This window comes from Mustelus asterias, chromosome 7 (genome assembly GCF_964213995.1).
Source record: "Mustelus asterias chromosome 7, sMusAst1.hap1.1, whole genome shotgun sequence".
In the NCBI taxonomy this organism is placed as follows: domain Eukaryota; kingdom Metazoa; phylum Chordata; class Chondrichthyes; order Carcharhiniformes; family Triakidae; genus Mustelus; species Mustelus asterias.
Window position 1 is genome coordinate 61,048,473 of NC_135807.1, and position 26,870 is coordinate 61,075,342.

At 41.3% G+C, this 26,870-nt stretch overlaps 1 protein-coding gene across 5 annotated transcripts in view; it reads left to right on the top strand.

Annotated features, from left to right (window-relative positions):
- The window catches only part of spidr (scaffold protein involved in DNA repair), a 263,453-nt gene that overhangs the window by 85,587 nt on the left and 150,996 nt on the right, over positions 1-26,870 (top strand). For all 5 annotated transcript variants that reach the window (XM_078216130.1, XM_078216129.1, XM_078216132.1 and 2 more), the window contains exon 8: positions 20,742-20,961. In XM_078216130.1, coding sequence (XP_078072256.1) covers positions 20,742-20,961 — 220 coding nt within the window. The remainder of the gene's footprint in view (positions 1-20,741; positions 20,962-26,870) is intronic.

Genomic DNA, 26,870 nt, shown 5'->3' on the forward strand with positions numbered 1-26,870 from the left:
GGTAGAGGTTCCGTGTCCTCACTCAGGTGAGTCTCATCTCTGTCGTTGTAAGGTGATGCTGAGTGGAGACTAGGTACTTCCTCAGCGAAGAGCAAGAAAAATTAGCAGGTGCAGCTTAGCAAATGTTGCCAACTTCAGAGCAGCATTGACAGGGATCTGAGAACTGAATGTATTTCAACTTCTTCTAGTCTTGACCAGTGCACAGTTTGGGAATGATTTGTTTATGTGGGGAAAGGAATTAGAATTCAAGATGCTTCCAAAACAAATAGTAACGAAAGTTTGAATAGTTTGTTAAAGAAATAGCTATGGTCAGGCTGCAAAATTTAGATTTATTGGAAAAAAGGAAAAGTTTTACTTTATAGAAATTGTTTTAATTTTCTTCATCTTTATGGAACCCTTCTGTTCCTCAACAGTTCTCATTTGCAGACTTTATCCCTTGTCGTTTGACAGCTGAACCTTGTCTGTATTCTGTCTGTCCTTGTCTGTCCTTGCAACATTGTGTAATTACAACACAAACACAGAAAATGCTAGAAAATCTTAGCAGATCTGATAGCATCTATGGAGAGAGAATAGAGCCAACGTTTCGAGTCAGGATGACCCTTCGTCAGAGTAATTACTTCACTTATAATAATCTGCTTACTGAATTTAATTTAGTTCCATGCTACACCATCAAATTATTTGAAATAGCAAATATTATCACTCAGCCCAGAAGTTTACAGACGCAAACAATTTTAACATTTAAAATTGAACGCTATTATTAACCATAAAATCAGTCTATATTTCTGGTTGCTGGCATGGCACCATGGTTTTGTCTTTCTGGAGATTTTTTGTGTCAGGGCATCATGTGGTATCCTGAAGTAGGGCAACCAAGCTCAATACAAACTACTTTGGGTGCTTTGCAGTCCTCTGAAACAGACTTCAGACCAACATTTGTGCTCCATTTTTCAGCATTGTAGCCTTTGCTTTAGGCCTACATCTTAGAGGCATCAGTGCTTTTCCCCATTTGCCTCTCACCATTTTAACAATTTTATATTATTTACTACCATTTTGTGTTTTTCATTCAATTAGTGAAGTATTACTCTTTTTAATGGGTGTTTTTTTGGGTTTGGATTGAAAGTGGCATAGGTTCTTTAGTCTTTAGAATATTTCTATACCTGTGGGTAATTTGCAGAAGTGAGATGCAACAGTGCAGCAAGGAAAATGGAGGAGGGATTTGGTGCAATGACAAAGACCTATTTGGTCTCAGTTTTCACTGAGATTGTAGGAGATAGTTTTCGGAGTGCTTGATGAAAGGCCCATTTTCTAGTATGCTTCAGAGAAGACATTGCTGGTGACCTCCGTTTCTGAGTAACCTCACACATTTGTGCCATCTGCATACTGTAGTCTCTAATCTAACAGTAAAACACCTGATCCATTGATTATGATCAATGGCAAGATTCTGAATCTTGGGAGCCTTCTCTTGACAGAGGCAGACATAGACGACAAAATTCATCATTGCCTAAAGACTGCCAACTCAGCCTTTCTGAGGAATAGATTATTTCAGGACCAGGTTTATCAGACAGTAGTGATCCCGTACTCCTATATACTTAGGAGACTTGGACTCTTCAAAGCTTTGGCGCAGTACCACCAGCAGTGACTTTGCAAGAACATCGTAATCTGGTGATAAGAAAGATGGTCCAACAGCAGCAAGCCAACCTACACAGCACTGAGGTTATAATCGGTCACAACCAGCTCCACTGGGCAGAGCATATTGGCTGTATGCCTGATGCTGGACTCCTGATGCACCTGTTCTACTCAAAAAGTTGTCTGCAACAGAAGATTCTCAGGAGGCCAGCGGAAATGCTTTAGTGATGTCCTCAAAACATCAAACTCAACTCATGGGAGTCCCTGCTTTGTGAGCGATCAAAATGGAGGCTGTTAATTCTGAAATGCATCAAATATATCGAGAGACTTCACCAGGAACATGCAGAAGCCAAGTTGTGACTTCAGAGGGAGCGCACAAATCTCCAAGCAAACCTATCTGCTCAACTCTTCAAGCCCTGCATGTGACATAGTCTGTAAATTGCGCATTGGACTTATCAGCCATCTTAGAACCCATTGAAATGGACTGGAAGCAAGTCATCTTTTGATTCTGAGGGACTACCGAAGAAGAAGACAACTCTTTTGAAATGAAAACAGAAAATTCTGAAGTGTTCGGCAGCATTCGTGGAGAGAGAGAGAGACGGTTAACGTTTCAGCTTGATGCCTTTCATCAGAACTAGAAATTTTTGATGTTATTTGTTATCTCCAATCTTTGCCTTAAATTTAAGCAGATTTCAGGCAATTTAATTCTATTTCCTCTCTGATTTGAGCTTTGATTGTTTCACCTTCCTTTTCCCTAATTCTGCTGAAAAGCTTATATTTTGCTTTTCCATTCTAAGGAAGATTTCTGCTCAAAACGTTGACTTTTCCCCAATGTGTTATATCTTTTAATATTTTCTATTTCTGTTTTATTTCCAGTATTTGCTGTTGTTTAGCTAAAGGTGGGCCTTTCACAATTCTCGTCCTCTTTCCATCGCCAGTTTAAATCCTGTCAAAGTCAATGCTATTGGTTTCTTCAATGTAACGAATCTCACGACAAATTAACCAAATGTCCCAGATGTATACAATTAACGTAAGAGAACGGATGTCCTAAATACTGTACCATGTTGAATAATTCTGGAAGATGGGAGCATGTTGTGTGAAATCCATAGAGGAAATAATATCTTTCACACAAAATGCATTTTGCCCCTAATTATAACAAGGAAGAATGATATTTTCAATAAAAGAGGTGATATTTTTAAATAAGTAATAAGCGATACCTTGTCAGTTAGTTTGACATTTAAACCATTTTAATACAAGCCTGGTTGCACAGTTTTTGAAGGAGTCGTTTAAAACAAAGGTTGCCGTAATAGATAAGTGCACACTGATTAGCATCTTGCAATATGTGAAATCCTTTGTTCTATGTTAGTAAATTCTGTATTTAACATCATAGGTTCAGTTCAGAGAACATACTGAAGCTACTTTGACGTTTTTAATTCAATGTATCTCATACAACTGCAGGTTTAGGCTTTTTGTCTCTTCAGATATGAACTGAACCTGGTTTTCATATGGCTTTGTAACCTAAAGTTACAGCAACTTTGGTGATATGTTTTGGGAAAATGGCAAGAGTCCTTTCCAGATTTCTAAGATGAGTGCTTCTGTCTTGTTTTAAATTCCATCAGGATCTCAAGTTTATTCCTTTCTTCTTTGTGTCCACATTGTTTCTCCCTAACAACCATATCAGTTCCCCTTGCATGATCTTATCAAAGGGTGGAGCAGGCGCAAGGAAACAAATGGCCTATTCCTGCTCCATATGTTTGTATGCATGTGAGCATGTGCATGAACCAGTGCTGTATTCAAAATTATTAGTTGCTGTGAGGTGTTTTGGAAAGTCTTGAGAGCATGAATGCACTTTGTAACTGCAAGCTTTTTTTCTTTCGTAGCTCTGTGATGGTCTTGATGTTCTAACTTTTTTGGTATGCGCGAAGAGCTCTGCTCTTCCATGTGCAGGGTAACAAGTCCAAAATATTGAATTGCTTGTGGGAATTGTAAATTAAAGTGCATTGGTAGAAACTGATAAGATGTCTTGCAAAATTCTTCATAGCTATGTTAACAGAACTACCTTTTTGTGGGACAATTAGAAGTATGTTTGCTCCACAGCAGACTGTTTTGCTGACCTCTGAAAAGAAGCAGTGTATATTTATTTAGGATGCACTGCTGCATTGGCTGATGTGTTTATGCCAGTTGTAACCTCATTTTAATCTTCCTGCACTCCCTCAACTCATCATGACTCTGGCATCAGGTGTTCTTCCCTCAGGGGGATGGATCACCTACATTCAATAACATTAATGATGAAAGTAAGGTTGTTTTGCAAGATTAAATGTTACAACCGTCCAGCTCTGATACCTCTTCACTCAGGGCATAACAAGTGGGGGTATGAACTGTCTCTCTTTCTTCATTGGACCACCTTTGCTGGTTGCAACATGATTAATCTTAAAAAGGATCCTCCCCTGTCATGGGTACCTTTTCCCAGTCTGAATATTTACATTTAACAAGGAGCCAATTTAATCAGGCTTTCCAGACTTAAAGACAGAGTGATTTTATTGGCAACAAAAGGCAGGAAAATGGTGAAACACCTGCATACACATTCATACAGATTACAAGTGAGAATTGAGTCCTAAGTAAGTGAAAAAAAGGTTTACAAAACAGTCCTTGACTCAGGAGGAGTAAATGATAGAGCACTGCTGCTGTTGGATTTGAGATACTCGTGGTGCAGATTTCAGCAGATGAATAGTCGGTTTTGAAATTCCAGTGTTGTGCAGGTTGGTGAAGTAGCTTCCCTGTTTTCTTTGCAGCTGTGATCTATGCTGACTTGGCTTACTTCCACAATCAGAGAGAGATTGGGATATACCTATAAATAGCTTTTACAGGGGTGCTGCTGCTGGCTGGATTCTTATTCGGTGTCACACATGTTCTGGTACCCTAGCACTGGTTCATGCACATGCACACATACATACAAATATATGGAACAGGAATAGGCCATTTGGTTCCTCGAGCCTGCTCCTCCCTTCGATAAGATCATGCAAGGGGAACAGTCAGGGTTTTTAGGGAGAAACAATTTTCACAGATTGGGGAGTGTAGGACTAGGGAGCATTGTCTAAAAATTGGAGACAGACCTTTCGGGAGTGAAATTAGGAAACATTTCTTCACACAAAGTAGTTTGGAACTACTTTCCAAAACAACAATTGGTGCAAGATCAATTGTTAAATTTCTACAGCTACTGATTTACTCAACTGTGCCCGCACTTCACCTTTGGGCTCGAATTCTTTGGTCTCATACACCCTGCCCCGTTGCTAATGCGAATGGAGAGTTTGGCGCTCAGCCAAAACTCCATGCACTACAGCGGGGCAACAGAATCCTTGCTGCAGGCGAGGTTGGAGAATTTTGGCCTTGGTGTCCAAATTCCCAATAAAACCATCCATCGCTTTCAACAGCAGGTTTAGCCAACTACCACCAGATCTGACTGGATCATTTTAAACAACATGGAGTTCTACTCTTGTCTGCTAAAACTAGTCACTATTCAAGTGGAATCCTGGAATGCAAAGATTCCTGACTTTTTTTCTACTACAACTGGCTTTATAAATAGCACACTTGGCCAAACTTCCTTTAATCCTCCTTGCTGCCCTAACCCTGAACTTGCATCTTTCTCCAGTTCCTTTCCTATATCTCCATATCCCCTTTCTGAGCTCATTGCCATGAGACCCACCTCCTGTTCCCTAGATTATATTCCCACTAAACTGCTGATCACCCAACTTACTCTCCTAGCCCCATTTTAGCCAATAATGTAAATGGTTTGCTCTCTTCAGGTGTTGTTCCCCTCTCTTTTACATCTGCCATCATCACGGCTCTCTTAAAAAAAAACAGCCCTTGCTCCCTCTTTCCTTGCTAACTACTATCCAATCTCTCTTTCTTTTCCAGAGTTCTTGAAAGTGTTATCACCTCCCAAATCCATTCCAATCTTTTCCAGAACTCTACATTTGAATTCCTCCAATCAAGTGTCCACTCTGCGGCCATACCTTTTATCAAAGTCACAAGCAACATTCAGTTTAACTGAGGCATACTGCTCTACTCATACCCTACTCATCCATCTCGACCTCTCTGCGGCCTTTGACATTGTTGACCGCACCATCCTCCTCTAACGCCTCTCCACTGTTGTCTGGTTGGGTGGAACTGTCATCATCTAGTTCCATTCTTATCTAATCGTAGTTGGAGAAGCACCTGCAGTAACTTCTCTTCCTGCTCCTGCATCGTTATCTCTGGGGGGCCTCCATAGATATATTCTTGACCTTTTATTTCTCATCTACATGCTGCCCCTTGGCAACGATCATCTGAAGGCACGGCAATTGTTTTCACATGTACATTAATGACGCCCAACCCACCTCATAACCACCTCTCTTGACTCCTCCACTGTTGTTAAATTATCTAACTGCTTATCTGACATCCAGTACTGGATGAGGAAAAATTTCCTCCCAATTAAATTTTAGGAAGACAGAAATCTAAATTCTTTTCCTTCACTACTAATTTCATCCCTTTCCCAGCTGACAGTTTAGGATTAAGCCCTATCTATTCACAACCTCGCTGTCATGTTTCCTGAGATATGCTTCCGACTTCATATTTGTGCCATTACTAACCTCACCTCACCTATCTCATTTTATCTACTGCTGAAGCTGTCATTCATGTCCTTGTTATCTCTAGACTCTCTATTTCAGAGCACTCCAAACTGGTTTTCTTTATTCAACGAGGACATCCAAAACTCTGCTGCCTGTGTCTGGACTTGCACCAAGTTCTATTCCCTCATCATACTTGTGCTTGCTAACTTATATTGCCTCCCAGTCAAGCAACGCCTTAACTTGAAAATTCTTATCCTTGTTTTTAGATCCCTTCCTATCACTGTAATTTCTTTGAATTTAGCAATTCTCCGCGATATCTGTGCTCCTTTGCTTCTGGCCTTTTATGCATTCTAAATTATAATTTCTCCACCAGTGAGACCAGTAACCATGCTCATCATATATTACCCCCAGTGTCATTGCATCTTGTGTAGTAAAAGTGGAATTATCAAATGCCTTTTGAAAGTCCAGTCAGCACAACATAACTACTGGTTCTCCTTTATCCATGATGTGAAGATGCCGGCGTTGGACTGGCGCAAGCATGGTAAGAAGTCTCACTACACCAGGTTAAAGTCCAAAAGGTTTATTTGGCAGCGGTGTTCATTCATCCGTTGTTGTAGCATCTGCATGGTCTCCATGCAGACGCTATGACAACGGACGAATGAACACCACTCGACAATCACCAGGCAGGAGTGTTCCCTTCCTGTCGGGGAACACGTCAGCGGTCACGGGCATTCTGCCTCTGATCTTCGGGTAAGCGTTCTCCAAGGTGGTCTTCACGACACACGACAACGCAGAGTTGCTGAGCAGAGACTGATAGCCAAGTTCCGCACACATGAGGACGGCCTCAACCCGGATCTTGGGTTCATGTCACACTATCTGTAACCCCCACGACTTGCCTGGGCTGCAAAATCTCACTAACTGTCCTGGCTGGAGACAGTACACACCGCTTGAACTTGTGCTTGGCCGTCTCTCCACTCACATTCTCTGTACCTCTAAGACTTGATTACCTGTAAAGACTCGCATTCCAACCATTATCTTGTAAATTGAGTTTGTGTCTGTATATACCCTGTTTGTGATCACAAGTCCTCACTCACCTGATGAAGGAGCAGCACTCCAAAAGCGTGCTGCCAAATAAACCTGTTGGACTTTAACCTGGTGTTGTGAGACTTCTTACTCTCCTTTATCCATCATGCATGCTGCATCCTCAAAGAACTTTAATAAATTTGTCAAATTAAAATCCTTCTCATACAACCAAACAAGATGGTCATCATAGTTTTACTGTGATCTTCTAAATGTCCTGCTGTTACTTAAATAATGGATTCCAGCATTTCCCGATGACACATGTTAGGCTAGCTGGCCTATAGTTTCCTGTTTCCTATCTCCCTCCTTTCTTGAATAGATGTGTTAAATTTGCGGTTTTCTAATGATGCAGCTACATAAGACCCTAGTCAGACCCCACTTGGAGTACTGTGCTCAGTTCTGGTCGCCTCATTACAGGAAGGATGTGGAAAAGATTGAAAGGGTGCAGAGGCGATTTACAAGGATGTTGCCTGGATTGAGTGGCATGCCTTATGAGGATAGGCTGAGGGTCTTTTCTCCTTGGAGAGACGTAGGATGAGAAGAGACCTAATAGAGGTATATAAGATGTTGAGAGGCATAGATCGGGTGGACTCTCAGAGGCTTTTTCCCAGGGTGGAAATGTCTGCTACGAGAGGACACAGGTTTAAGGTGCTGGGGGGTAGGTACAGGGGAGATGTTAGGGGGAAGTTTCTCACACAGAGGGTGGTGGGCAAGTGGAATCGGCTGCCATCGGTGGTGGTGGAGGCAAACTCAATGGGGTCTTTTAAAAGACTCCTGGATGAGTACATGGGACTTAATAGAATGGAGAGTTATAGGTAGGCCTAAAAAGTAGGGATATGTTCGGCACAACTTGTGGGGCCGAAGGGCCTGTTTTGTGCTGTAGTTTTCTATGTTTCTAATCCCCTTGGACCTTTCCAGAATCTGGGAAATGTAGATTCCTGAATAAAGGTTACAGACCTGAAGTATTAACTCTACCTGACCTGCTGACTATTTTCACCATTTTCTAATTTTAGTTTTCTTGGCTATTTGTGTGTTGGTTTAAAAAAAAATGCTGAGTTGCGCAGCTGACTGAATCCCAGTAGATTGGGAAGATTGCAAATAGAGCTTTTAATTGTGACTAGGTGAAGTCATCAGTTAATTCGAATACCAAAGTTATCTTTGGTGAATCGATATTAAGAAACATCAGCAGTTACAATATTTAGTGTTGATAGCTCCTTTCCCTTCAAGATAGGATGTATTATTGTGTCTCAATTTTTAAACATCAGATAACAGCTTAAAAGAAATGTCAACTAGACATTTTCTTTAAAATATTTTGTGTATGTGAAATATGTACTCATTCTATACCAGCAATTACAACACAATGCACAGCATATTGAAGCTATCTTGGTATGGTTTATGTGGACCTACAAGTCATGAGAGCAATGCAGAATGGTATGTGGTTATCAGAAAATGAGACACGCCCTGCAGTTAGACAGAAACGTTGACCCTAGAGAAGTTACAGATGGACATTGTTTGCAAAAAAAACTGATTATATCTTGGTGGTGTGAAAAGCCACAATAACTTGCTATGAAAGTATTAAAAACAGCCTGTTTTAAGTGAGACTTCATTTGACTATAACTTCCTGCCATGTTATTTCTCTTTTGCAATTTGATTTTCAACAACAATTTAAGAATTTAAATGAGGATTTTAATAAATGTCAAAGAGGACTTGCATGAGACAGTTTATTTAAGGGAAAGGTTTTTTGGATGTAAAGATAATTGAAGATGAAAAGCAAGCCAGTCGGGTGAATTGTAGTGGGCATTTTGCGAATAAGTCTTAGTTAAATTTGTTGATTGAAGTCTGCGTATTAAAGAACAAGTGGGGCGAGGAGATGCAGAACATGAAAATCAAACAGTGTAAAGCTAGCTTATATTTTTAAAGACTTATTTCTCAGGCGTACAAGTAGTTGCTTGGTAGTACAGAATATTGTTGAAAAAAAGAGACTTTTTGTAAAAGCTTTTCATCCTGCACTGATCAGGACTTTCATAAGAATACGATACAAGGGAAATTAACAAATGTATACTACATGAGAAGATAGTACTGATCGGTTGGCAAGTGGTCTAACGTGTGATTACTGTTAGGGAGCCTGTATATGATTCCCACAACTGATTTCTTTCCCTTTCCATTTCTCATCTCTACTCAAACCACATCCACATCCTGGTTTCCTGAACTTATGTCACCCCACTCTATTGTGCTAATATCATCATTAACTAGATGCCACCATGTCAGAGCCACCCCTCCACCTTTTCCTCACTTCCTTCATAAATATCCTATAGCCTACTCTGTATCCTGAGACCATGACCCCTTGCACTAGACCCCCTCCACCTCCCCCCCTCAAAATAAAGCTAGGGGAAACATCATCCTGCATCCAGTCTGTCCAGCCCTGTCTGAATTTTATACTTCTTAATGAGATCCCCTAATTTTTCTAAACTCCAGTATATACAGGCCTAGTTGACACAATCTCTCCACATACGGCAATCCTGCCATCCCAGGAAGCTGTCTGTTCAACCTTCACTGTACTCCCTCTATGTAAAGTACATCTTTTCTTGGGTAAGGAGACTAAAACTGCACACAGTAAGCTAGGTGTGGCTGCACCAAGGCCCTGCACAGCTGCAGAAAGACATCTTTGCTCCTGTACAAAATCCTCTTGCCATGAAGGATACATACCATTTGCTTTCCTAATTGCGTGCTGCATCTGCATGTTCGGTTTCAGTGATTGGTGCACAAGGATACCGAGGTCCCTTTGTACATCAACAATTTCCAATCTATCACCATTTAAATAATACTCTGCCATTCTGTTTTTCCTTCCAAAGTGGATAACTTCACACTCATCCACGTTATACTGAATCTGCCAAGTATTTGCTCACTCACTCAACTTAAGGGGTTAAAGGGTTCAAGGGATATGGGGGGGGAAGGGGGGGATCAGGATATTAAATTCTATATTCAGCCATGATCAAAATGAATGGCGGAGCAGGCTCAAAGGGCCAAATGACCTACTCCTGCTTCTAATTTCTATGTTTGTCTAAATTGCCTTGAAGCCTCTTTGTTTTCTCCACTCACCACTCACAATTTGGTTTTGTGTTGTCAGCAAACTTGTAAATACTACACTTGATTCCATCATCCAAATTGTTGATGTATATTGTGAGTATCTTGGGGCCAAGCACTGATCCTTGCGGTAACTCACGAGTCACCACCTGCGTTCATTCTTACTCTCTCTTTCCTGTCTGCTAACCAATTCCCAACCCATGCCGGTATATTACTCACAATCCCATGCACTTTAGTTTTGAACACTAGCCTCTTATGTGGACTGTATAAAAAACTTTCTGAAAATTCCAATACACCACATCCACTGGTTCACCCTTATCTATCTTGCTAGCTTTGTCCTCAGAAAACTCCTGAAGATTTGTCAAACATGATTTTCCTTTCATATCCATGTTGACTTTGTCTAATCCTGTTGATATTTTCTAAGTGTTTTGTTATCACATCCTTTATGATAGACTATAGCATTTTCTTACTGCTGATGTTAAGCCAACTGATCTGCAATCACTGTTTTCTTCCTCCCTCCTTTTTTAAATAATGCCGGTACAGCTACCAGCGTCCAATCTGCTGGGACTTTTCCAGGATCTGCAGAATTTTGGAATATGACAACCAATGCATCCACTATTTCCATGACCACTTCCTTTAGTATCCTGTGGTTTTATCAGGTTTCAGTCCTGTTAATTTCTCCAGCACATTTTTTAATTAATACTAACTTCCTTCAATTCCTCCTTCCTGCTAGATTCTTGTTTCCTTTTGTCTACAGAACCATTGCATAAACGTTTTTGTAAAAAATTGGCAGCTGAAGTATAATGTGGGAAAATGTAAACTTGTCTACTTTTGCAGGAAGAATATTTAAATAGAGAGAAATTGCAGAACTTGGTGGTACAGAGGGATTTGGGTGTCCTGGTACATGAATCACAAAAAGTTAGCATGCAGGTACAGCAAGTGAATATGAAGACAAATGATGTTGACATTTATTGCAAGGAAAATGGAATATAAAAGTGGGGAAGTTTTACCGCAGCTGTACAGGGCCATGGTAAGGTGACATCTGGAATACTGAAGACATAATTGCATGAGAAGCAGTTTAGAGAACGTTCACTCGACTTACTCTTGGAATGAGGAACTTATCTTATGAAGAAATGTTGGACAGGTTTTCCTACATCCATTGGAGTTTAGAAGAAAGGAAGGTGGTCTAATTGAATTTGATTGGATAAATACCAGGAGGATGTTTCCACTTGTGGGAGAGCCGAGAACCAGGAGACACAGTTTAAGAATAAGAGGGCTACCATTTAAGATGGAGATGAGGAGGATGATTTTCTCTCACGGCGTCATTAGTATATGAAATTCTCTCCCAGAAAGCAGTAGAGGCTGGATCAGTGAATTGATTCAAGGTAGAATTAGACATAATTTTGATAAAAGGAGAGAATGGTTATGGGGGCAGCCAGGAATTTTGAGATGACAACCAGATCAGTCATGATCTTATTGAATGGTGGAGCAGGCTTGAAGGGCTGAATGGCCTACTCCTGCTCCGAAGTTCTATGTTCCTATGGAACCTGGAAAGGCAATAAACAGTTCTATTTTAATAGCATTGTAATGGAGTCATACAGGTTTACAGCATGGAAACAGGCCCTTCGGCCCAACCTTTCCATGCCGCCCAGTTTTTACCATTAAGCGAGTTCCAATTGCCTGCATCCGGCCCATATCCCTCTGTACCCATCTTACCCATGTAACTGTCTAAGTGCTTTTTAAAAGACAAAATTGTACATGCCTCTACTACTACCTCTGGCAGCTTGTTCCAGACACTCACCACCCTGTGTGTGAAAAAAATTGCCCCTCTGGACCCTTTTGTATCTCTCCCCTCTCACTTTAAACCTATGCCCTCTAGTTTTAGACTCCCCTATCTTTGGGAAAAGATGTTGACTACCTACCTCATCTATGCCCTTCATTATTTTGTAGACGTCGAAGATCATCGCTAAGCCGGGGGGGAAAAGTCCCAGTCTATCCAGTCTCTCCTTATAACTCAAGCATCAAGTCCTGATAGCATCCTAATAAATCTTTTCTGCACTCTTTCTAGTTTAATATATTTTCTATAATAGGGTGACCAGAACTGTACACAGTATTCCAAGTGTGGCCTTACCAATGTATTGTACAACTTCAATACATTTGTTACAAACAAAGCGTTCCTATTCCTGTATTCAATGTTCTGACCAATGAAACCAAGCACACCGAATGCCTTCTTCACCATCCTATCCACCTGTGACTCCACTTTCAAGGAGCCATGAACCTGTACCCCTGAATCTCTGTTCTATAACTCTCCCCAACGCCCTACCATTAACTGAGTAGGTCCTGCCCCAATTTGATCTACCAAAATGCATCACCTCGCATTTATCTAAATTAAACTTTCACCTAGTATTCATCGACCCACTGGCCCAATTGATCAAGATCCCGTTGCAATCCTAGATAACCGTCTTCACTGTCCACTATGCCACCAATCTTGGTCTGATCTGCAAACTTACTCACCATACCTCCTAAATTCTCATCCAAATCATTAATATAAATGACAAATAACAGTGGACCCAGCACCGATCCCTGAGGCACACTGCTACTCGCAGGCCTCCTTTTTGAAAAACAATCATCTACAACCATCCTCTGTCTTCTGTCGTCCAACCAATTTTGTATTCAGTTGGCTACCTCACCCTGGATCCCATGAGATTTAACCTTATGCAGCAACTTACCATACGGTACCTTGTCAAAAGGCCTTGCTAAAGTCCATGTAGGCAACCTCGACTGCACTGCCTTCATCTACCTTCCTGGTTACCCCTTCAAAAAAGTCAATCAAATTGGTGAGATATGGTTTTCCACGCAAAGCTATGCTGACTGTCCCTGATCAGTCCTTGCCTTGCAAAATGCCTGTAGATCCTGTCTCTCAGAATACCTTCTAACAACTTGCCCACTATAGATGTTAAGCTCACCGGCCTGTAGTTCCCAGGCTTTTCCCTGCAGCCCTTCTTAAACAAAGACACAACATTTGCTACCCTCCAATCTTCACGCACCTCATCTGTGGCTGTTGATGATGCAAATACCTCTGCTAGGGGACCCGCAATTTCCTCCCTAGCCTCCCACAACGTCCTGGAATACATTTCATTAGGTCCTGGGGATTTATCTATCTTGATGCGCTTTAAGACTTCCAGCACCACCTCCTCTGCAATGTATACACTCCTCAAGACAGCACTATTTATTTTCCCAAGTTCCCTGACATCCATGCCTTTCTCAGCAGCAAGTACCAATGGGAGATATTAATTTAGGATCTCACCCATCTCTTGTGGATCTGCACATAGATGACCTTCTTGATCCTTACGAGGCCCTACTCTCTCCCTAGTTGCTCTTTTGTCCTTAATGTATCTGTGGAAGCTCTTTGGGTTCTCCTTTGCCTTATCTGCCAAAGCAATCTCATGTCCGTTTTTAGCCCTCTTGATTTCTCTCTTAACTCTACTCTGACAACCTATATACTCTTTAAGGGATGCACCTGATCCCAGCTGCCTATGCATATCATATGCCTCCTTTTTTTTGACCAGTGCCTCAAATAGTCACACGTTATTTTTTCTTTGCCTATCTTCAGAATCCAGCTTCCCTATTTTCCTCCTGTTAATTGTCCTTCATCCTATTCTTTTTCTTTTCTAGTATTACCATGTTTTTTTTTCAAAATAGTTGGTGGCAGAGCGGTTAGCACTGTTGCCTCACATTCGATTCCGGCTTGGCTCACTGTTCGTGTGAAGTCTGCACGTTCCCCCTGTGTCTGCATGGGTTTCCTCCAGGTGCTCTGGTTTCCTCCCACAGTCCGAAAGACGTGCTGGTTAGCGACATTGGCGTGTTAAATTCTCCCTCAGTGTACCTGAACAGGCGCCGAAGTGTGGTGACTCAGAAATTTTCACAGTAACTTCATTGCAGTGTTAATGTAAGCCTACTTGTGACACTAATAAATAAACTTTAAACTTTTAAATTCTTTCAAGATAGGCTTTCTCAAACATAATGAAGAGGAAGAAAGGATTGAAACTTCTGAGCTGCCATGTTATTGCCCAGAAGTTTTCCAGGTGATGTCAGTGGCTTTCAGTTGAACTAATTTTATTTCCACCTATGTTTCTGTATCACCACATCCATTTACTTGCTGTTGCTCCTTGTCTTGTGCCACCCTTATTTTCTGAAATTCTATTGAAGTCAGTCAAGAAATTACCCCATTGACCCAGCAATCACAGACTTTGGGTGAGAGTTTCTGGATTTCTATCACCCTGTGTTCCTATGCTTGTCCATTGGGTGCTCCAGAATTAGGCATCTGAAGATACAAGGCCCGTCGTAGGATCCTTGTGGATTGAAGGGAATTTGAGGGCCCCTTGGGCAGAACAATAATGAAGGAGGTAAGTTGGTGAATTCTCATTGCATCCTTCATTCCTCCCACCCAGGGCAATCCAGCAACAAGACCCAGCCTGTAGGCAAAACTGTGCTGCCACTGCCCTGGCCATGTGAATGGTCCAAAACTGAAAAATCCTGCAATCATATTTGACAGATCTGTGGAACCTGCGAGATGATCATCAGGTGCTCAAAGATAAAACTACACAGTACTATTTTCTATTTACCAAATACAAATAGAACCTATATGTCATGTATCCTCTTTGTCCGCTTCAGCTTATTCCCTATCTCTTTTGTCATCCTGTGAGCTCTGGCTTCAGTTCCCCTACATTTCTGGCCTTTCTTGCAGCTTGGCCCACTCTTCTGTATTTATTTATTGTGAACTGAAGCTCTTCACTTATTTTGTTTATTTTTTCATTTAGTCTTCCAATGCATTTTTCTTTATTCTTGCTGCCATACTCTTTATTGTTTTTTTCATGTTCCCCTCAGACCAAATCCTTAATTGTCCACTGGCTCTGAGCTACAGATAATATCCAATCTTCTTACTTTAAAATCTTTAACGTGCATTTTATTCTTCTGCCTCCCTGCTCCCTATTCTAATTTAGAGAAGCAAGCAACTTCGGGAAAAAATAAATTGGCATGTGACTGGAGCACAAAGCTGCACAAATAGTTTTTTAGCCAATCAAATGGCAAATAATTCAGCCACAACATAAAACTTCATAAAACATAATGTTTTTCTGTGGCAGGCAGGAAGCATTGGCTGCCATCAGATGAATAATCTTAAAATAAAAACAAATTACTGCAGATGCTGGAATCTGAAACAAAAACAGGAAATGCTGGAAAATCTCTGAAGGTCTGACAGCATCTGCGGAGAGAGAATAGAGCCAACGTTTCAAGTCTTGAAACATTGGCTCTATTCTCTCTCCGCAGATGCTGACTCCTTCGTCAGAGCTGAATAATCTTGTTGACCAGACTTGGAAGAGTGAAGTTGTTCATTGTACTTCAGGTTTGAGCAATAACAAGTGGATAATCTTGAAATATACTTTTTATATTTGGGATTTTTTTGTTGTGGACGAGATTAGCTTTGTGCCTCTGCAACTGGAGCAGAAATCTTCTGACAGAATAATTCAAACTTGTCAAAAGGTAATGCTTTAGGAACTTGCCACAATTAGTACATCGGGTCTTTACATGAATAATGATGCACAACTGTTTCGAAGAACATGAGAAATAGGAGCATGTAGGCCATGCAGCCCCTCAATTCAGCTCTGTTATTCAATAAGACGACAGCTAACCCTTTATACAAATTCCACTTTCTTGCCCTATCGCACTATTCCTTAATTCCCTTTGTGCCCAAAAAAATCTGTCAACCTCCGCTTTCAGTTGAATAAACTCACCAACTGCAAAGTTGTGAATTCCAAAGATTCACAACCCCTTGTGGGAAAATGTCTCTTCAACTCTGTCCTAAATGGTTGGCCTTTATTCTGAGAGTATGACTTCTTGTTCTAGACACTCCAACCAAGGAAAGGAGCCCCCAAACATCTACCCTTTCGAGCCCTGTATCGGAATTTTATATATTCAATAATATTACTTTTAATTGTTCTAAATGCCAGATAATATAACAATTTGGAAAAATATATTTGTATTTCTTATATTCATGAAAATAATAAGTTTGTGCATATATAGAAAACAGGAAGCTTTGTCTTTGCGTGGGTTTTGTAAGTTTCCATTATGAATCAAGGCATGATTTTGCACAGTGATAATGATCTGAAGAATAGAAAAGCAGTAACAAACATAAAAAAGCTTCATTTTTAAGAATGAAGAATTTCTTATTGCATTCAGTTCACCTGGCAGATTTGCGGGAAGGCAATAACTTACACTGTCATTTTTCAGCAGTCATAATATCAGAACTAAATGCCCATTAAGGAAAAATTATAAATACAATTAGCATTTCACATTGCAGCTTGTGATGAGGATAATTTTGCAAAAATTATGTATGTCCATTTGTGTTTTTATTTTGTATAAAATTACAAATTTGCCCAGGTTTGGTTTGATACAGATTGCGTACTACATTCCTGTTTATTTCAATACAGGAACGGAACCTTTGCAAACCCAAATGCACAGGCAAAGCATTGTTAGAATCTCTTGATTTTAAACATTATTTTTTAAGGACTAATCTTCGAGATGGAGCCCCAAGTTGCTGGTGACTATATTGCTCTCTGCTTTGTGTATAGAGATCTGTGTAGTTGGTGCAGATACTCAAGGCCATCTATACATTGGTTAAATTTTAATGCTAAAAGACATTAAACATCAATATTTTAAAATAAATTTTAAGACGTTCACATTTGGATCAGCAAGCATACTGTAACATTGACCTTGTGTAACTAAGCAGCTACAGTTTTTTCTCCTGAAGAACTTCATATTGTATTGATGCAATTTGATCCATTATGAGTTTCCATCCAACTCTGTTAACAGAGCAACTTATCTAAAAGTGGTATGAGGATCTAAGTTAAGTTCAGAATTTCTGAAGTGCAGCACTTAAACGTTCAAATATTCCTTCTCTTCTAAAAGCTACAATGGGAAATACCCTTAAGGAAACCCATAGCTCTATAATAGTTGACATTGCCAATAAAATGGCTATGCCAAAACAATTGCCACAATGTCTCCTGACCATTTGAATCAGGTGAGTAGAAATATTAGTGTGTTTATTTTGAACTGTTATTCTGAACTATTATTCTGGCAGTCACCTAAACAAGTGGCTGTAAGGAGAGAGACAGAATGATTTTTTAAAAATGATTTTTTAAATGGATGTTAAACTAAGATGCACAGTTTGAAGATGGCTAATGTTTATATAGCTACTTTAATTATGATGTTTGATTAGCACAAGGGCCTTCACCATGAATGTGTCTCATCGATCCTGTGTCAGTGGAAGTGTGCTCCTCAATAGCTCTCCTCGAGTCCCTTGCTGAGGACATCTAGTAATATGGCAGGAAACAGCAGCAAAGATTGACTTCATGCACTCAAGCTAAAATACATGGAAATTTCGACCCTACCTGTGAGCATTCAGACAACAACCACACAAGTGGCCCAGAACCAATGTTGATGCCATTGCTTCATAGCTTCTAATAAACTCAAGGAATCAACAGGAAGATAAGTGAATGGTAAAAATAACCCTGATGCAGTCTCTCAAAACTGTCCTCGAGCAAACAAACTTCTTACAAGAGGAAGTGGACAGCGGCATGATGGCACCCAAGTGTGGCAAGGCAGCAGAGGTTGATGGGATTTCCCCAGAATTCCAGAAAAACATTGGACCATTGGGAAGGAAGTGGCTAGCAAAGATTTTTACCAATATCCACATCATAGGCATGATTCCAAACATCTGGCATCAGTCCGAGATTGTGGCCATTACCAAACCAGAGAAACCACTCAATGACTTATGCAGCTCCTGCCTCCATCACCCTGTTCTCAATAATGTGTAAGGCCTTAGATTGCCTTTTCTTAAACAGACTGAGTCCTACTTTGGAGACAGTGATACCCCACCCAGTAGGCAGATCTTTGCACAGGCTGGAACTGCTCTGAGCAGGCCCTGACTTCACATTGAGGCTGGTTTCCAGAAAAGCCTGAAGACAGCAACAGCTTTTGTTGACTTATGTGCTAATTTCACAGTGTAGCGCACAGGCATGCTGCTGAAACTCTCCTAAATCATCTGCTGTGTGAAAACCCGACAACTATTCATGCTCAGCAACCAGCAGTTCCATGTGCACCTTGGAGACCAAAGGAACCATCCACACATAACTACAGGGATCAGTCTTCACATCAGTACTCAGCAACGCATATATCAGTGACCTCTCTCCCACAAACTCCCTCCCAGCTCCTCACATATGCTGACGACTTGGCCTTGGTTTTCCAGGCTAAAGAACTTGAGGATATTAAGAACATGCTCACTGAAGATCTATATTCTCTAGAAATAGTGAGCACAGAGACTCCGACCAAACACTGCCAAGACTGTCATTTTGGCACTCCACAGGAGCAGTTCGAAGACAAAGGAAGAACTTCATGTCCTGTTCTGTGACTGACCACCTAAGGGCCTTTTCTGTGCTATAACTTATGAATCTCTGACTCTATATACCAATGCCTAAATACTTTGGCATCACTCTTAGAAAGAAATCATAGAATCATAGAAACCCTACAGTACAGAAAGAGGCCATTCGGCCCATCGAGTCTGCACCGACCACAATCCCACCCAGGCCCTACCCCCATATCCCCACACATTTTACCCGCTAATCCCGCGAATCTACGCATCCCAGGATACTAAGGGGCAATTTTAGCATGGCCAATCAACCTAACCCGCACATCTTTGGACTGTGGGAGGAAACCGGAGCACCCGGAGGAAACCCACGCAGACACGAGGAGAATGTGCAAACTCCACACAGACAGTGACCCAAGCCGGGAATCGAACCCAGGTCCCTGGAGCTGTGAAGCAGCAGTGCTAACCACTGTGCTACCGTGCCGCCCCTTGGCCGTACATTGACCTACCAGCAATGCCTCCAGAACATGGGAGCCAACGTCAAGTTGGAAGTGGCTTTTATTTGGAAATTTAATGGGTATCACCTGGGGTAGCAGAGCCAACACACTACGCATTTTGTTCACTAGCTCTGATCTACACAACAGCAGAGTACAGAGAAATTCAACTTTAATTAGAATTTTTCAATTATTTGTGGAATTTTCCATTAATATTGTTGCTAGTTGTAATTTTTTAAAGATGAGATTATTTATGAATTTGTTTGGTTATGTAAATGTTCAGTATTCTACTGCTTTTAGTTTTCTCAGAGATTTTGCAAGCGGCTTTATCTTCAAGAATACCTTATATTTAATGGTTTCATAAATATGAATAGTTATTAGAAAGAGTAATTCAAACTGGTGTGCAATGCATGAGATACATTCTTTGTTAACTCAGCCTCCATGTAAAAATGAATAGCAAATCACACTATTAGCATGCTGGCCTTTATATCTAGAGGAATTGAATGCTAGATATTAGAAGTCATGCTACAGCTATAAAAAGGACTGGTTGGACCACGACTGGATTACTTTGTGAAAATCTGGGCACCACTTCTTAGGCCTTGAAGGGAGTGAGGACTAGATTTATTAGAAAGATACCTGGACTCCCAAGGGTTCAATTACAAGGAGAAGTTACACCGGCTGTATCCCTGGAAATTGAAAATTAATGGGTGATTTGATCAAAGTTTAATATATTCTGGGAAATTGACAAGGTAGATGGAGAAAAACTATTTTCAATGGTTGAAGAATCTAGGACTGAGGACAAGGCCTAGACCTTTCAGCAATGAAGTTAAGAATTGCTTCTGCCTGCAAATGGTGACGGAGGTTTGGGATTCTGTTGTGAAAATAGCTGGTGATGCAGGGTCAATTATTAATTTTAAATCTGAAATTGATTAACAAAAATTAATCAAATGGATTGAGATATATGGGACAAAGCCAGACATGTGAAATTAAGTGTAGATTTGTATTTGGTCATCTTCTTTCCAGTTTTTGCATTTGAACTCTGTTTGCAGTGATTAACCTGTTCTAGTTCTGATCTCACTTTGAAAGATTAATCTATCTTTCTCTTCCAGATGTTGATTGATTCATTGTGTGTTGCCAGCATTTTCTTTTTCTTCCCGATCCAAATCACGTTTGTGTCTGATTTTCAGGGTGAGGAAAAGCAAATCAATAATTACAGATAGCAGTCTCCAGTACCTCCAGGCAAAGGGCTGCATGAAGGCATTGGCGACTGCCTCAGAACAGTTTGTGTAATGACTCGTGCAGTAGAAGCACTAGGCCAGGCAGATAAAAAAGGGGATCAAATATACATAAAAAGTGAAAACTAACAGACTGTCTAAAGTTTAATTCCATAAAAACAGGATAATAGGAATTTTCCTTTCTTTGTTGTTACAGGTGGGAAAGTTGACATTTTGATGGTGAAAATTTTGGATTTGCATGAAGAATGTTCAATGTTTGTAGCTTTGTGCCAGCGGTTGGTGGAAGCCTCCACAGAGCAAGCTGTTGAAAATGATGGGTGCACAAGTAAAACCCCACTCAAGGTTTTATTCACAAAAGATACAGCATCTTACCTTGGGATCAGTGCAGGAGATACTGTTCACATCTATCCGCCATGGTGAGTGTTCTATATCAACTTCTACAAATGCAAGCCAGTTCAATTGTTTCTTGAACAAAATATTAATTTTAAATAAATCTATCATAATTTATATCTTATAATGTTGTTAAGGACCAAATATGGGTTGTTTTGAAATAAAAATGACTTGCAACTAGATAATAGATGTCAGTGAATAAAACTGTCATAGTCCTGAACTGATATGCTGTGAATTATTATGTGCCTAGATAATGGATTTGTCAAGGTTTTGTTGAAATACTGCTCTTCAGATTGTACTGCCTTGGTGTATTCCTATGTTTTATTTGGATGTCATGATGTGGAGATGCCGGCGTTGGACTGGGGTAAACACAGTAAGAAGTTTAACAACACCAGGTTAAAGTCCAACAGGTTTATTTGGTAGCAAAGATATTGGAAGGACCCAGACCAATTAAAGGCCACAGGTTACCTTCAAAACAGCAGGCACTGGATGGCTAGCAAAGTTTATTTGGATGTAACAGTTTACATGCATATAATTCCCTTCAGTGCATATTGCAGTTGATCAAAGAAAAACTTAGTTTTGCCACAAATAATGACTATTTTTTCACAGTGCAGCATATTGATGGTAAAGCTCCGAAACAAAGAAAGATGTTCAACTGTTAAGTTGTAACTGAAGTGATCTTATGATTGAGTGTTGGTCTCTGCTGCAACTCCGTAGGCTGCCCTGCCAAATTTGTGATGTTGATGATGCTTTTTCATAATTTCACTCATTAATTCCTGCATGTGGGTACTTGGTCCCTAGCAGAGGTGGTTGGAAAGTGAAAAATTATCATGAGTCTACAGCTTTCTATTCAAAGGAATATTTGTAGTGGTAGTAGAAGAGCAATTGTTTCAAAAAACATACAAAAGAAATATGAGGAAAGATACATCTCTTGATGCATAAAAGTTAGAGCTCATGCAGCAGGAGGTGGCTTAAATCTGGGGCAAAAAGCCACTCTCCATTAGAAACTCAAGTGCAAGTTACATGAAAGATACCAAGTTAATGCAGTCACCTAGGTCTGGCTGCAATGAGAATTTTATTTTATTATCGTGAGAAAGGCAAGAGAAAGTGCACTCATATTAGGTCACATTTTTTCAACTCCGGCATAACACTCATATACACCTCCTGCACTCCTTAAAGAGGAGCTATGGGCAAGATACAAGGCCTAGATTTTATGTTGCCAAATGGGATGCATTGTTTTGCAGTGACTAAAAATTCCAGGGTAATGACATAAGGTCACCAAGCCGACGTCAGCGCACCAGCCTGGGAGAATAGAGAAGGTGCACAAATGCCTAAATCAGCCTGTCCGCCATTTTTTAAAAAACAATTAACATGCAATTCAGCTTTACAAGGGAATTGATTGAGATTTTATGTGGCCCACTCTATTTTTTGTGGGAAAAATTTGGGAGTGAGTCATGCTAAGTTTGAGGAAGCAGTGCAAGGGTGGATAAAATGGGCAGCAGTGGGACTGTGGTTGAGTTGAGCAGAAGAATCTGTTAATGCAGGTGAATGTGTTTGAAAGTGCTTTCCCTTGATAGATTTATTTCTCTGAGCCTTTCATGAGAGGGGGGGGGAGCCTGCAGACTAGGCTATAGTGACCTTGGGACTCCAGAATAGCATCCAGAGCTTGCTGCCCCTAATAGGCATAATCCACTTTGGAGGAGCCTGGGAGTAGAGGAGGAGAAGACTGAAACGGGAAGCCGTGCAGGAGCTGGTGCACTTTGTGGTCCAGGTAGGTGAGGAACCAGCTGCTGAGCAAGCGTCTGCACAAGAGAGGCAGAAATAACAGGCACCCAGAGTTAGGTGATGATACCATACTGCCAACAGATTGTGCAGGCCAAGGATGACATACCTGGAGGTGACAGAGTGGGAGTGCCTTCAAAGACTCTCTCTCTACGGTGTGACATATTGGCTGGAGAGATAGCTTCCAATTGCGCTGGTAGCCATCCAGTGCCTGCTGTTTTGAAGGTAACCTGTGGCCTTTAATTGGTCTGGGTCCTTCCAGGCATCAGCTAGTAACTTTTGTGGAATGGTTGTGAAGATTTAATTTTCATCACATTCAGCATAGACAACACCAGTCAAGCCGAGAGAGCCAGAGACACTGAGAATATTGCTGGATTTCCCAGTATGCAAGGGGTCATAGATTAAATCTATGTGGCCATCAAAGCACCATTGGGAATTCCAGGGACATTTGTCAACGGAAAAGGGTTTCATTTAATCAATGTCCAATTTGTTTGTGACCATCAGTGGAAGATTATGCAGGTGTGTACCCGCTATCCTGAGAATAGTCATGACTTCTACATACTTAGGCATTCCCAGTTGCGAGGGAAGCTCTGTCCACCAGAACATTTGGATGACTGATTTCTGGGAGATGAGAGATACCTATTCGAGTGATGTCTCATGACCCCGATGCAAGAGAGCCACGTACCTACCAGGGCAATCATCAAGCAGACCATTAATTTAGAAGTTTGGACCATATAGGTGGACGTTCTGCAATATTCATAGAATCCCTACAATGCAGAAGGAGGCCATTGAGCCTATACCAACAACAATCCCACCCAGGACCTATTCCTGTAACCCTGCGTATTTACCTTGATAATCCCCCTGACATTAAGGGTCAATATACCATGACCAATCAACCTAACCCGCACATAATTCTCCTACTCGTATATTGTTTATCGCTGTCAACGTCTGCTATGCCTTAAACAACCTGGCACTCCAGAGAGGAGAGGCCCTGGCAGAGGATGATGTAATGGAGTGAGCCACAGTCTTTGATGAGGAGCTTGAGAACAGTCTTTTGATGAGGGTGAGCCATGCCAGTCAGCTCCGCAAACTGGTGCCTAGAAGGCTTTGGATGCCAAAGAGACACAGGAACCTCTTAATATGCAAAGATTTAACTAGCAATGTGTGATTCGCTCAACAATAACGGGGACGATTCTCCCATCCCGACCCACTAATTTTTTAGCGTGTTGGGCCGGGAGAATCGCGTGTGGGCTGATTCGCGGGATTCGTGCATGCATTCCCAATGTGTGTGCATCTCCCAGCACCGGATATTCCAGCATGGTTGGGACCAGCAGTAAGTCATTTTAATCTTATTTTAATGTTATTTAAATGTCATTATCGGGCCCGGGCTGAAGTCTCTGGGCCCAATAGCATCTCCCACCCCTCCAGGGGAACTAGCGGGAGACCCCGCTGGAGTGAAGGGGAGGGCAATTGGGGCCCCCCCAGGGTGTCAGGTGGGAGGATGGTGCCCCCTGGACATGGGCACCCTGGCAGTGCCAGCCTGTGCCAAGGGAGCACTTTGGCATTGTCCAACGGGGGGGGGGGGGGGGGAGGGGAGGTGGGGGGCAGGCAGCAGTGCGCGGGTCCTGGGCTGGCCAGCGATCAAGCTGCTCAGCAAAGTGCATGCGCAGATTTCCGGAACTGTCAGACTCCGGCATGTGAAGCCTGGTAGATAGTAATTCCAAATATCCCCTTGTGCAATAATCCAAACCCATGTACAAAAAGAAATCCTCAATATATGTTGAAAGATTCCGTACACACACACAAGTTTATCTCATGAATTTCCCTTCTTCCCCAGGTGTTTATCCCAATGTGAGATTACCAAAGTAAAAAACACTCTATGTATTAACAAAGTCATGCCATACAATACATGATGTATCATAATATAAAAGCAAAATACTTTGGATGCTGGAAATCTGAATTAAAACAGAAAATGCTGGAAAAACTCATCAGGTCTGGCAGCATCTGTGCAGAGAGAAACCGAGTTAGAGTTTCGAGTCCATATGATTTCTACAGAATCAAAGAAAGGAGAAAAGTAATGGATTTTATACTGTTAAAGAGAGGGTAAAGCAGAATAGAACTAGGGAAGTAGAGAAATTTGGCAACCATGTTATGAGCACAAAACCAAGAGAATGTCGAAATAGTGTTAAAGACTAAAGAAGGTGCTAATAGTGGCATAAAGGTATGAGCAGAATGTGTTATTAGCAGAACAAGAGTCAGTGCTCTCTGAAAGCAAAACTTGGGAACAAATGGCAGATGACCCTGTGGGCAAGGTGTGCGAGGTGCATTGGGACATAAAGGGGTAAAGATGGAGGAGAAGGTACATAGTCTGAAGTTGTTGAACTCAATATTGAGTCCAGAAGGCTGTAAAGTGCCTAATTGGATACATCATTACTGATTTACAGAATTGAAAAAGTGAAATAGCATTTTTATTATCGGATTTTTGTTCAAGTTTTAGCAGTTGGCTGAATTTAGGCAGCACAGTGGTTAGCACTGCTGCCTCTCAGAGCCAGGGACCTGGGTTCAATTCCAGCCTCAGGTGATGACTGTGTAAAGTTTGCACATTCTCCCCATGTCTGTGTGGGTTTCCTCCGGATGCCCCGGTTTCCTCCCACCGTCCAAAGATGTGTAGGTTAGATGGATTAGCCATGGAAAATATGTGAGGTTACGGGGATAGGGCGAGAGGAGAGTGCCTGGGTAAGCTACTATGACAGAGAGTCAGTGCAGACTTGATGGGCCAAATGGCTTCCTTCTGCGATATAGGGATTCTATGAATTTCCAGATGCATGTTTTTTTCCTGTGAAAAATTTCAATTGGTGACCTGGTTACTAATGCATTTGATTATGTACTAATTTTTTACTTGTCGCATTCTTTAAAGCCTAGAAGGCAAACAAGATGTATGGAATGGAGCCAAGTTTAAAAAGGTTGATTCACATCAAATTGATGATTACATTTATTTCAAATTTTGCCGAAAACAAAGTCACTAATTATCTCATCTGTCCTTAATTAGTGGTTATAAAATGTAAACTTTCTGTTGAACTTTGTGTAGACCGGGTTTTCCTGAATGCAGCTGGCTATGTTCAAGACTACTCTGTATGGCAGAGGACTCTACAAACAGGTCCTATATTTGAATAGGCAGAGGGTCTTTTGCCGCCTTCTGGAATTGGCCCTGGATGTATATTTTTTTTGTCTCCACCAGTATGGCAGGTGATGCACTTGTGGCTCATAATAAATGTGTTTCCTGCTCACCCTATTGGAGGCTTGGAGGACATTTAGCATTCAAAACAGAAGCTGAATCTCAATTTCCTAGCCCACAGTATTGGCACCTAATGGTCAGATTGTGTATCTACAAAGTGAAAGGTTTATGTTGGTTCATTTGATTTCAAATATAGCATACAAATTATTAAAGGCAAACGTGGTAGCAAATAGTGACGTAAGGAACAAAGATTTTAAAAACAGGAAGAGCATGCAGATATAAAACTTCATTTTAACAAAATGAGGTATCTAGGAAAATACCAGTAACAATTGCCAAATTTTAGATTGCGCTTATTACATTAGGCGCCAAGGACCCGGGTTCAATTCCGGACTCAGGACACTGTCTGTGTGGAGTTTGCACATTCTCCCCATGTCTGTGTGGGTTTCCTCTGGGTGCTCCAGTTTCCTTCCACACTCCAAAGATGTGCAGATTAGATGGAATAGCCATGCTAATTTACCCCTTAGTGTCAGGGGGATGCAAAGTAAACACATCGGGTTACGGGGATAGGGCCAAGGTGGGATTGTTGTTGGTGCAGGATCAATGGGCCAAATGGCCTCCGTCTGTACTGTAGGGATTCTATGAGGGCGATCTTATCAAAAATATTCTAAGTTCAGGACTGGCAAGAAAACAAGAGAGTTTCTCACCTGTTTATTGGGCAAGTTCAAATCCAGAATTTTATGCACTTAGCGCATGAAGAAATAGGTTAAATCATTCCTCGCCTGGGGCAGGGCTTAAATTGGCAGCAGAAGGCATTATTGCGCATGTGCAGACCACTGCGGCTGCACATGCGCAATGGTAACCAGCAGAGGCCTGACAGGTCTGAGAGAGAAATACCCTCCCGCTACTACCGATTGCGAT